We start from the raw sequence: 12,790 nt of genomic DNA, 5'->3' as shown, positions 1-12,790 counted from the left end.
TGGCAAGCAATTATTATCTCAGTTGCTGTGTTTGTAGTGCAAGAGCACCAAATCCACTTTAATGGTGCAGCCTGAATTTCCCCATAGGTGATTGACACCATGTGCAAAAACGGCAGGAATCAGGAAGGGTGCACACAGAAGTTCGTTGCATATTTAAAAACTCACCCTGGCTTTTATGATAGTGGGACGAGGATCCAGGATTCCCTGCATCTTCCTCAGTGCTGGGACAACAAAAAGATTGCAGGTAACAACTGCTGACACAGGATTCCCTGGAGGAAAAAGAAAAAACCCACAACAGTTGATAGATCAGCAATGTAGAATTATTTAGGGAATGACCCCCGCCCAATGTTACTTTGCTGTACAGCTGTGCTAGGAACAGATGATATATTTTACCTGCAGCAGAGATAGTGAACCAGAGCCTTCCATATGTTGTTGGACAATTCTCATCACCACTGACCATTGCCTATGCCTAGGGGTGACAGATGTTATAGTCCAAAAACATCTGGAAAGCTGCAGGTTGCCTTCACTAGAGCCATAGGCATTATTGCATATTAAAGATGTAACTATATAGTGCACAAATGTGAGATTACAAAGATAATTCATTTAGGAACTAGAGGTCCAAACATAAAAACCTTTGCATTTTGTTTTGGATTTTGTTTGTGTTATCCATGAAGGACAATTATAATTATAATTCAACGAACCTTACCTGGGAGTGCAAATATTATTTTTCTTACACCATCAATATCCAAAGTTGCAAAGGTTGTTGGCAACCTAGGGAAAAAAAGTCAGCTGCTAAAACTATTTATTTAACAAAATTTGTATAAAACTTAATTGTAAACAGACCCTCTAAACAGTTTTTAACGAAACTATAAAAATAAAATTATACCTTAAAATTGTCAATAGAAATCAATGTTAAAAGCAAGTTTATAAATAGCAAAACGAATAATATCATCAGTTAAAAGAACTAGATATAACATGGGATGTTAAAAGAAGCAGCCCTGTGTCTCCTTCACCTATCTCCCCTGTAATGTTTAGTGAAACAAAATATGTGTAGTAAAGTTGATATGACTTTCCCTCTCCCCTCAAACAGCAGCCAAGGGCAGAGAAACTCTCAATGTGATCGTGATGTGTAATGGGGAGAAACTGAAGATGCATCCTGCTTTGGTCTTTTATACAGTGATTGATTGGCAATACATCTGTAAGTGACAGGGGATTAGAGTTGTATCTGTGCAGCGAGGTTAAAAGACTTAAGGAATGTTTCAGGAGGAAGGTCGATAAAGGTAAAGGACCCCTGGATAGTTAAGTCCAGTCAAAAGCAACTATGGGGTGCAACACTCATCTCGCTTTTCAGGCTGAGGGAGGTTTCATCCTACAGACCTTTTCTCTTCCCCCCCCCTTTAGACCTTTCCTCTGCCACTACATAGTTGCAAAATGTTCCTGAAGCCCCAAACCTGTGTCTGCTGGAATTATAGGAAACTTCTACCAGATCGGACTATTTTGCCTATTTGGTAGTATATCCAAGTCCATATCTAACTAGGAAACATTACTCACCCTGGTTTCATAAAAACCCTGCCAAAGTGAATCTGAGCGTGAAGATCAATGTCCAGCACCTGTTTAAGATAGTCCTGTTTTAAAAATAAAAACAAAGTTTTCAAGGTATTTACAACACCTAATTTTTCAAAAGTATTAATTAAGATACGTAGGATGATACCTTGTCCAGTCCTAGAAGTTTTATTTATTAAGTAAATTTGAATCCTGCCTTTCTATCAAAGGGCACTCAAGGTAGCCAACAAAAAATTACAAATACATCAAAACACATAAAATATAATAAAATGGCAATCATAGATCTTTTATTACTGAACCCCACTTGTCATTCTAAGAAGTTGGATGTTGACGCTTGGGGGGTTTCAAAATTAATCAGCATGTCAGAGTGAAGTTTACTATCAAAATTAACTAGATAAATCACTAGACCAATTAAGAATGGACATTAATTGCCACCCACAGAACAGAGGAAGAACAACTAATATGTCAATTATTTCCATGTGTGGGCTAGTTCTGACCAGAATGATCCTTTGCCTGGTGTACTGAGATGCAAAGGGATCCTCAAATTACGTGGGTTACTTATGCTGCATTATTAAAACTGAGGCATTTCAGAGTTATCCCATATTTAAAGGTTTTTCCAAACAATTATTGAAAATGTGGCACAGCTTCACAAGCTCATCTCACCACTTCTTCAATTCTATTTAGACCACAAAAACATTCTACCAGTATCTAATAGTTTGGGGGTAGGAAGTGGTAATAGCTTAGCAATGGGTCACATGACCCTGTTGCTCTTTGTCCTGTTAAACAAGAAGACGACAATATATCTTTGGTTCTCAGTGACACAGAATATCTAAAAGCCTAGCAGTGGTGAACTATGGTTACCCTTTCTTTTATACATTTATTTCTGAATTTTATACCTGCCCTTCAATGACCAATTGATATTTCCAGGGTGGCTTACACAAGAAAATAAAATAAACAACAAATCCTTTAACCCTGGAAACCCTGTTCGGTACAGTAGAGTACAGGGAAAAAAATAAGGGTTTTTCTTTCTTAACTTGGAAACCTTTCAAGTAGCCTCCCCCCAACAATAGGAGATCCAGACCATGCTCAGATTTCCTCTGTTATCATTAGCACTTGTCATTTCTGAATATATTTTTCTTCCTATTGCTTCATCTCTGGCTTAACTTCCCGGCCTCAACATAGTTTTTGCACATACCTTTTCACCCATGGACACACCTCCTGATGTGATGATTACATCAGCACGACTGATACCCTCATTCAAGGCATTAAGTAAATCATCTGGACTGAAGGAGAACAAAAGCAAGCAGGTTAATGACCATTAATTTGTACATTCCAAGTACTTTAAAAGGGGGGGGGGGGAATACATACATCTCTGCAAAAACAACAACCAAAAAACGCAACCAAATGTAAATACATCTTTTTAAGCAGGCAGAACATATTCTCCAAGAGTAAAACTATCAAGAAACAGTAATAGTAGGCACAGTATTTTGTTCGTGTACCGGAAATGTTAACTGAATGCACAAGCAATCTTGGTATGCAGTTAAGCTAGTCCAGACTAATTCTGAATATAGCAATATTAATGTAGTCAGTCACATAGTGCATTACAACAATTCAGATGGATGGGCTACTACAGGATAACATTAAGCAGCAGCCAGAAAAGGAGGGAGGGAAAGAATCATAATTTACTTTATACCTTTCAGAGAGGTAATGAAAACCCCATATTTTCCAATTTTTTAAATTTTATTCTCTACCGCTCATGATGAATGTCAAAACTATAAATGGTCTCAGCTCAGTTAATGCTGTTGGAAACTAACACTGATTAACAAAATCTGTCCCAGATTCAAACTGTGCTGCTGTTTGTGAGCTCTCATTCCTACTCCAGTGCAGCCCCCAGCTGCAGCTGGATAGGGTTAGCTGTTCAGGAGGTCCTTGTCACATATGATTAGAGCATAGTTGGGCATCTCTGAAGTTCACCACACCAGAGGTGTGTGAGTGTGTCTGAACTGCAGACTTCCTAAATTGGTTCCTTCAACCTTGTTACTACCTGATCATCTGTTCTCCCAGCATGTGTGTGGCAATTAGAGGAGATAGGGCAGCATTCTCCTGTCACCTAGCTCTCTGCTTCTGGGTGGCAATGTGGTTTGGGCCCAGAGACAGAATGCAAGCAAACTGATGTAGTGAGGTGCCTGCAGCCCTGTTCAGGGAGCTCCCCCCCACCCCCAGAAGGCATATGGCCAAGATGGCCCCATATCTTAGAGCTAGCACTGATAAATGGTATCTTGAAACTGTCTTGGTATCTGTAAACTTATACGTTATGAACTTTGAACACATTTGTATCATCGTCTGTTATGTAATATTCCAGATAAAAGGAAACTATGAACGTTAGTTATATGTTTTGAAAGAATTATCTAACCAACACCATCATAGAAACACCAAAAAACAATGAAAATGTATAAAGAGTAACTTATGAATGAACAGTTAAGACTACATAATGAACATGTATATATGTAAACATGAATGATGGTCACTGTTGTGACAATTGAAACAGTTTCTCCAAACATCTCAACTGTTAGATAAGATCTAGAGTGCATATCATTTCATACTTCATCATTGAAAGAATTATCTGCCATCACTTTCCCACAACGGTTTCCTTCTTGTGTAGGAACAGACCTGCAAAGATTTACTTCCAAAGTTCAAATCTATAACCATATGTTAAGAATATGGGAATGATCCACTCCCACTGTGAGCACAGCTTCCAGATAGGCATGGGCATAGTCAGGATTTATTGGGGGGTGGACAGACATTATGCAGTGTAATTGGTCAGTTAGTTAAGTATCTTTATTTACTTGATGGGGGGCAACTGCACCCCCTGGCTACACTTATGCACATAGGAGCCCTGTTTTCTTCCTTGGCAATGTATAAGACCATTATGTGGAAAGGGAGGTCTTTGGGCATCTCCAGTATCTCTCCTTCTCACCTGGATACAAGTTACTTGTGCTCAAAGTATGACACAGGGATCTGGAGTGGTGGTAACAAATGAGGAAGAAATTGAAGTTATAACTAAAGTCTTCCAGAAAAGAAGGGTCACCCAACAGAATGAGACGTCTCTTTGGAGAATATGTCCTGAGGAATAACAGTATGAGAATTTCTAAGCACCTTCTATAGATGCAATTGCCCTTCTCACAACAATGCAAATAATATAGTTGGATATTTCAAAGTGAATAAAATCTACTAATGTCATGAGGGAAGTTAAAGATAGAATATAATGTCCACTGGGAGATCTAATATTAAGTAGAAAGGTCTTTAGAGAAGTCACGTTCAGAGAAAATTGCAAGAGATTTTAAATTTTTAATTAAACCTGTGTGCAGCAGTGGATGAGGGATGCTGCTTCTCTCCTGGCTTCCAAACACAGCATGTTACTGGTGCTTACTAGAAGGGGAGTGCAAGGTGCAGGAAGCTCTGCGTAGTCTGGGTGCATAATGGCAAAAGCAGCAGATTGGCTCCACCATGCTGTGCTGTACTGAGTTCCCCATGCCTTGCCACTCCGGTAAGCACCAGCAACACACTGTGCTAGGAAGCTGGGAGAGCGGTGGTGCCTCCGCTGCCTCATTGGCCACTACTAGCATGACTGAATCGGTAACTTCAGGTACACTGAGTTTAGTTTAGAAAAATGTAATGAAATACGTCATTCTTGTAATCTGCATCATACAAAAAATAAACATGCACATCACTACGGAAAGCTCAATGAGAACTCCCTGTTTATATGTAAAGTAGCAAGCCACACTTCATTGGAACAGGCAGGATTTGTCTTAGGAGAAGGCCAATACACAGAAGGACCATGGGGAAGAAATCTGTATGTTCTGTACCTAGAGATGTATTTTTCTCCCACCCAAAGCGTCCCTGCTGGGTCATCCCTGTATCAGTGATGGTGGACAAGCTGTGTTCTCACTGCAAAGTTGTCACAAATTGCAGTGATTTAGTTTTCCCCACTGGAATGAATGGCAGCCATGGATGAAAGAAAAACAGTATATGCAGGGATATCAGTGACTTGGGGACTAAACCTGTATGTTGACACCCACAACCCCAGGGGCAGATTCCTTCCTCTTTAGCTCTCTCCCAAATTACTGACCATTTTCTTGTCCAAATAACTCAGTGAGAACCATGATGAATTACATGACCCTATACCCTTATATATATAGGCTCAATTCTAGGTTTCCTTACTTGGTCATAATGGTGTGTGCTGGAACCCAGGATCCAGGCACCTAGCTGTAAGGGAGTATGTGGGAAGCTGGCCTCACTAGGGAAATTCCAGACCCCTTTACATATATATTCAAGGTTGTGGGTTTTTTGTTTTTAGTCTAGCCCCTTTACTTGCAGAGATATAAGGAAAAGCATGCAGGAACTATTCTAGCTGCTCCTACCTTCCAGAGTTCTGGCCAATGAGTTCAAAGGTACTGAAAAGCACAAGGTATATTTTTAAACTTTGAAAGATTTGAAACTGTTTTTTAAAATATTTAATACAATTAGATACTTGTAAACATATATGGCAATGTGTACCTAGGTTCTGGCTGTTTGGCATCAATTGCTGTATCCTTAGCTCCCCTCGCCACAAAGTTTCTGACTACATACCTGCTAGTAACTGGTTTTATAGAGAGTCAAAATAATTGGAAGCACCTCAAAATCTACACGTTGCTAACTGGTGAAAATCTTTTGTAAAGAATAATGATCTGATAAAAAATATGCTGTCATATGTGAAGAAACAAAGTTAATTTTTAAAAATGGATTTGATGCTTATATTATATAACCCACTTAATATAGGGTTCAAATAATCTTTGTGAGAGTTAATTTCTAATATGTACTTTTCTACTCTTTCCCAAATATTCTGGCAATTTCACGTTAAAATGTATATGCCACATGTGTCTATATAATATATTTTACACCAAATGCCAATGCAACTTTTGGTAGTCTTTGGTTAAAATACAGCTAATACAAAGCAAACAACAGTTATGTTTTACTCACATTAGCAGACAGGACAAATTAGCAAGCTCATATGCACCCAGCAGGTATTAATTTTGTCTCTTGCTTCATCTGTCATACCACAACCAAAAAGCTGGATTTGGATTGATGGAAAATGGACAAGAGCATCTGATAAGTCAGCATAGCATTTACAATTGCCATGCTATGATCAGGATATACCTGTCTCACATGACTGTAAAAACAAACAAGACAGGAATGCAATGCACACCTTTAAGGTATTTTATAAATTTTAATCTGACTGCGCTTATCAGGCTTGTTGTAAAAAAGATGGTTACAGACCAGAACACAACACAGCATAGCCAACTGCAGATTTAAGGTTTGAAACTTTGCTCCCATGTAATGTATTTTTCCAATGAGTTTTTAGCCTATGGTGCCTCATCCAGTGATTTTCTGCCCTTCATGAAGTTCTTGCTAGAAAATACACTCTTTCACACAGCTTAGTAAAAGCTCCCACTAGCTTTCCTTTTGCACTGTCACTGCCAATATGGTATGCTAAGAATTGCGAGTCATCTCATATGCCACACCTCTATATTGGGAACACCAACAGGAACATGGGGAAATAACGAGATAGGTGTATGTATTGTATCAATAGGTAAACAGAATATTCCTGTGGATTGTTATTCATAATCTTTATAATCAATCTTTCCATTAAAAATGCCAAAGAGAGCTAATTGTAAAATCCATAATTAACCCCCCCCCCACTAATCCACAAACCAGTAAACAAAATGACAATGAAGTTAGATAACAGCAACTAGTTAAAAACAGGGATGCATCCAATTAAGTTTTATGCAAAGTAAACTTAATGAAATTAATGGGCTGTCCATTCATTTCAACACTTTACTCGGAGTATGACTAATGTTGGATACCAACCATAATTAAATTAGAAATACAAATGAAAAGACAACAACTTAAGCCTAACAGGCTAAGTCTCTTTAAATTAAAAGGTTTTTGCCTGTCAGTAGAGTGAAAACTACTACAAATATACAAAGGAAATCCAGGGTAATCAAACATATCACTGAAATTTTCCTCAGTGCAATTAATGGTGCTTTTAAGATTGCAACCCTCAATTTAAACTTTATCTCCCTCCCTCATGGGCAAGGGTTGCTCATGCCTTCCACATTGGGAGATAAGACAACTGTTACTCTGGAGAAATAAGACAACTGTTACTCTGGAGAAATTCCCTTGAAAATAAAACATGTGAAGAAATCTTGTACAGTATCACACATTTTATCACCTGCTAACTTGAGGAAGAAGATGCTTTTTGGATTATTTGTCTTTAAAAAGTTCCCATAGAGGACTTGACAGATGATTCCTGGCAGTGCAATTCATAAAAGAACATATCTATGCTCAAATGTTTCCTATCTGAAGAACAGTAAAACTTAAGAGATATTCACACATCACTTCCCTTATAAGGAAACATGTACCCCACTTTGCCTTCTCCAGAAGGAAAATTGGCCAGGCCAGGCTAAGGGCTGGCTGAAGCAGTTTTCTAGACTGAAACCTTTGTGTTTCCCTGACGTCCTGGAGAAATGGAAGCGCTGCCACATACTGACCCTTTGTTGTCCTTGGTGGCACTAGCAGTACCTCACTCTGGAAACAGCATTTGCCAAAGACTGAAGAGCAGTTGCTGCCAGGTGAGGCACAGCTGTTTTCTGAGAGTACAGAAAAAAGCAAGGGGGTGTGCTGCAATGTGGCGTAGTGGTTAAGAGCGGTAGTCTCGTAATCTGGTGAACCGGGTTCGTGTCTCCGCTCCTCCACATGCAGCTGCTGGGTGACCTTGGGCCAGTCACACTTCTTTGAAGTCTCTCAGCCCCACTCACCTCACAGAGTGTTTGTTGTGGGGGAGGAAGGGAAAGGAGAATGTTAGCTGCTTTGAGACTCCTTAAGGAGAGTGAAAGGCGGGATATCAAATCCAAACTCTTCTTCTTCTTCTACAGTACTTGTGGAAGCCTTCTAACTAGTTCTGTCTTCCTCTGTTAGCTAACAGTGGAAGGGTAGAGGCTCTCTTCTAAATTCCAAAACAGGTGGAAGGGAAGGCAAAAACAGGTTCCTCTTTGACTCAACCCTATGTCTAGGATCATTTAGTATTATCCACATGCAGCTATCTTGAGGAGAAAGTGCTATGATGACTATCCTGGAATCAAATAATTTGGTGCAGATAAGCCTACTACACGTTTGTTGTCATTCTACAGAGTGTTAACTCTCCCCTACGCTGCCTTAAACTGTCAATTGCCACAGAGCAACATCAGTGATTATTCAACAGAATACGATTCTTGTGACAGATAATAAGAGGAGAATGATAATGATTTACATATCAGGCTCTATATCTTTTTATTTAAGATACTGTATATGCTCTATAAGGAATATGTGTGTTTTATGGAACTATGCATGTTGCCAATTAAGCACAGAACTAAGCTTTCTCTGGTTAATTAGAAATCATTGCTTTCATCATACCGATATAAGGAAGCAAAGTACAGTGGACGCTCGGGTTGCGAACGTGATCCGTGCGGGAGGCACGTTCGCAACCTGCATCATTCACAACCCGCAGCGCCGCGTCTGTGCACGTGCGGGTTGCGATTTGGCGCTTTTGTGCATGCGCAAAGTGCAATTTAGTGCTTCTGAACATGTGTGAGCGCTGAAACCCGGAAGTAACCTGTTCCAGTATTTCCAGGTTCAGCGCGGTGCGCAACCCGAAAACGCACAACCTGAAGTGTCAGTAACCCGAGGTATGACTGTACTGAGCTCACTGTGCTATGCCTGTGCCTAAAATGCTTCTGAATCTGTTATGATCTCTGTTACCTTTGCCAATCCAAGAAGCATCGCAAACATCTAATTGCTCCACTGTTCTACCCTTAATCTGTAGACAAAATTACTATGCAGCAGATGGCAGATCAATTTTGTAACTAATTTGCAGCATAACAAAGCCAGCAGTATATATATATTTAAAACAAACTGATACAATGACATCATCACAGAAATATTAGATTATTTCAGACTGGAAAAGTCTTACGAGTCCTTCTGGAAGTAACACTCTTGTTTTTCACCACTTTAAAACTAATGGGATGCGAATCACTTAATGAACAGATTGATTACTAACTGATTATATAAGTGATATTAAAAAAATCCAAAAATTAATGCTCAATACTTGGTAGAATCTGCTTGGAAAACTTCATCAGCAGTACAGAACATCTTGATTGCATACATTCTTTTATTAGGGCCAATTGCATTAAAATGGTAAAATCTGTTTCTGGACTGGATAACTTTTGACTATAGGTGGGGGCTCACATGATTGCATGCTCCTCTATAACAAATTATTTCCTTTCTGTAGAAAATTAAATATGAGGCAAAAAGGTTTTCACCTAGCTTTCTCCCTGACATGCTGTTTTTCTGTGTGGAGCAAATCCATAGGTAGGAAAGGAGTGCTACTTCCAGAAAGGTTCACAAGGTTCTTTCAGTCTGAAAGAATCTAGTACGGCTTTCTCTGGAAAGGTATAGTGTGGCTATAGTTATCCATACTCTAGTAACCTCTAGGATGGATTACTGCAGGGCACTTTATGTAGGATTGCCCTTGAAGACAATCTGGAAGTTGCAACTACAGTAGAATACAGTAGCTAGGGTGTTGGTGGAAGCAGTGAACCATTAGCATATAGCTTCTATCCTCAAACATCTACAGTACATTGGTTGTCAATATCCAATATCCAGTATCCGTATCCAATACAAGCTGTTTATGTTGACATTTAAAGGTGTGAATGGCCTGTGACCCAAATATCTGAGTGAATGCCTTCTCCCATAGCAATCTGCCTGCACGTTAAGATCAGCAGGAGAGGGTCTCCTGGTGATCCCTTCATTAAATGAGACATATAGTGCAGGGGGCATGGAAATACCTTCTTAGGGGTGGCTCCATGTCTCTGAAACAATCTCTCTATGGATGTGAGTCTTGCCCCAGCCAGGAACTTAAAACTGAAGCTGCTCCTGGGAATACCACCTATGAAAGTTCTGGTGAGGCAACTGCCTTGAGCTAATCCCACCTGAGTCCAGTATGCCAGCATGGGAGATAGTCAACATTTTTTTTGTCAAACTTTTAGAGACATGGGCTAAGTCATTTTTATGCTGTTGCTAACTATGTTATTTATATAATTTAGGATAATGATTTTAATGTTTTTGTTCATTATGTATTTTGCTTTATTTTTATTTATTTTTTGCAAACTGTCCTGTGATCATTTTGGTGAAGGGTGATATAGAAATCTCTCTCTCTCTCTCTCTCTCTCTCTCTCTCTCTCTCTCCATATATAGTGATGTCATTTCAATCCTGACTCTCTACCAGCAGTCAGGTAGCCCAGGCACAAGTTTACAATCTTAATGGTACCAATTAAAATGAAACACCTCAAAAGTCCTCATCCAATAATCCAATGAGCATTTAAGGAGACTGTTTTAACTGAATTTCCAGTAGAGTTTTACTTGACCTTCATTTTAATACCTCTCTTTGCTAGACTATGCTTTATTGATCCCTTATGAATTTTTTTCTGTCACTTGTTCATTAAAACTGGCAACCATCTCTGTTAGCCTTCTCATTATATCATCACTCTGAAATATACAGTTAATATGAAGTCAAAATTAAGCAATATGGCATGACAGGATTCAGCACAGGGGACTGAATTATCACAGTCTTGTTCCAACTCAATTCTCTATAGATCACAATGTACTCCATGGATCACTCGTACAGTGTTCTCTTCTCCACTAATCTTTTTACCCAGCTGAATCTCTCAATTACTGCAAGTCACTTTTCCCATATTTGTTATATTAATATTTGAAAATGCAATGATTCTTACAATTTAATACATCAACCAATTTCACTTTGAAGATTTTGCCTCAAACCTGGAGCAAGAGATCCCCGTAATTAGCCATTTTACACTATGGTAATAGTACACATGAGGCCTACAGAGAACATGGCAGGACTCTATAATACCAAACCAAGGTCAGTGTCTAAATCTAGAAAAATTAACTTGCTTATCAGAACTCAGTTGCTACTATCAGTTTAGTCTAAGATGAAGGAACGGAAACAAAGACTCCAAGCAATTCTACACAAGGAGAAAAATTCAGAGCAAATAGGGCAGATGTTCAAATATCACCTCTCCCACATTTCTGTCTTCACCCTTTTCTACAAGTCTTTTGGAGACGTAATGAATATTAAGCATTTCACTGTCAGAGCTGGAGTTACCGTTAGACACACCAAGGCGATTGCATCAGGTGTCATGATCCTGAGATGGCATAGCCCACTGCTGTGCCTGCTGACTGCCACTGCCACTAAAAGCAGTGAGAAGCAGTGAGCTCTCGCTGCTGTGACTGCCTTTCTTCACTTCTCTGGCAATGGGGGGGGGGGGAGGCATCATAGGTAGTGCTGGAGCTCCCGCCCTCACCCCCAGCACCAGAAAAATGAGGAGAAGTGGTGGTAGCAGCAGAACTCCAGCTTCGGCATATGAGTGGAGCTGGAGGCAGCAACGTCCTGTTTTCTTCAGGTGGCGAAATGGGATGGGTTGCCCATGCCCACCATCGTTTCATACTCACCAAAGGGCTAAAACAACTAACATTTCATTTGTGTGATCATTTACATAACTGTATCATCAAATGGCTTAATCAGAGGGAAAAGGTAACTGAAGTCCCATCCACAGCCAATCTACCAGGCTGCATCAGAAGAGGTCATTCCCTGCCCCCCGGCCCCCAGTTTAGCAGGGAATAACTTTTAGAAAACACTTCCAATCATCATCTAAAAATTGGAAGAGGACTTAATAATTAAGAATTGGTGCCTTCGTTTGTGTATTTGCCTATTCCTTTCCTTTTTCTTTTGTTATGTTTCTTACAGTGTAAGCTATTATTTTTAATGGCATACTACTTTGAGTGTTTCAGAATAAAGCCAATATACAAAGGTATTAAATAAACAGACTCTATATATCTATATCTATAGGCTATGTAGCAGTGGAATATTAAAGATAATGATTTAACGAGTATTGTGGGAGATGAAAGTTAGAATTCTACACTCAGTATGGTGGGCAACCATATTCCTTGGAGGGCTCTATTGCCTTAGGGGTAATCTGTTTGGGCTGTGTGCTAAAACACCCCCACCCTCTTACAAGGAATGGGAAGTGATGCTCTTATCACAGAAACATAGGAAGCTGCCTTATACTGTTATTTT

At 39.5% G+C, this 12,790-nt stretch overlaps 1 protein-coding gene across 35 annotated transcripts in view; it reads right to left on the bottom strand.

Moving 5' to 3' along the window:
* The window catches only part of GPHN (gephyrin), a 231,080-nt gene that overhangs the window by 4,360 nt on the left and 213,930 nt on the right, over window positions 1-12,790 (bottom strand). For 18 of the 35 annotated variants that reach the window (XM_083456678.1, XM_083456707.1, XM_083456674.1 and 15 more), the window contains 5 exons: window positions 5,985-6,017; window positions 2,759-2,846; window positions 1,552-1,625; window positions 707-771; window positions 166-269 (listed from right to left, as the gene is read on the bottom strand). In XM_083456678.1, the coding sequence (XP_083312804.1) occupies window positions 166-269; window positions 707-771; window positions 1,552-1,625; window positions 2,759-2,846; window positions 5,985-6,017 (364 nt within the window). The remainder of the gene's footprint in view (window positions 1-165; window positions 270-706; window positions 772-1,551; window positions 1,626-2,758; window positions 2,847-5,984; window positions 6,018-12,790) is intronic. The other 17 variants (XM_083456691.1, XM_083456686.1, XM_083456696.1 and 14 more) reach the window with 1 other exon arrangement.

Source organism: Podarcis tiliguerta (assembly GCF_965153285.1).
Source record: "Podarcis tiliguerta genome assembly, chromosome: 1".
Lineage (NCBI taxonomy): Eukaryota > Metazoa > Chordata > Lepidosauria > Squamata > Lacertidae > Podarcis > Podarcis tiliguerta.
Note: the sequence above shows the minus strand (reverse complement) of the source record. Positions and strands in the feature narration are given on the sequence as shown.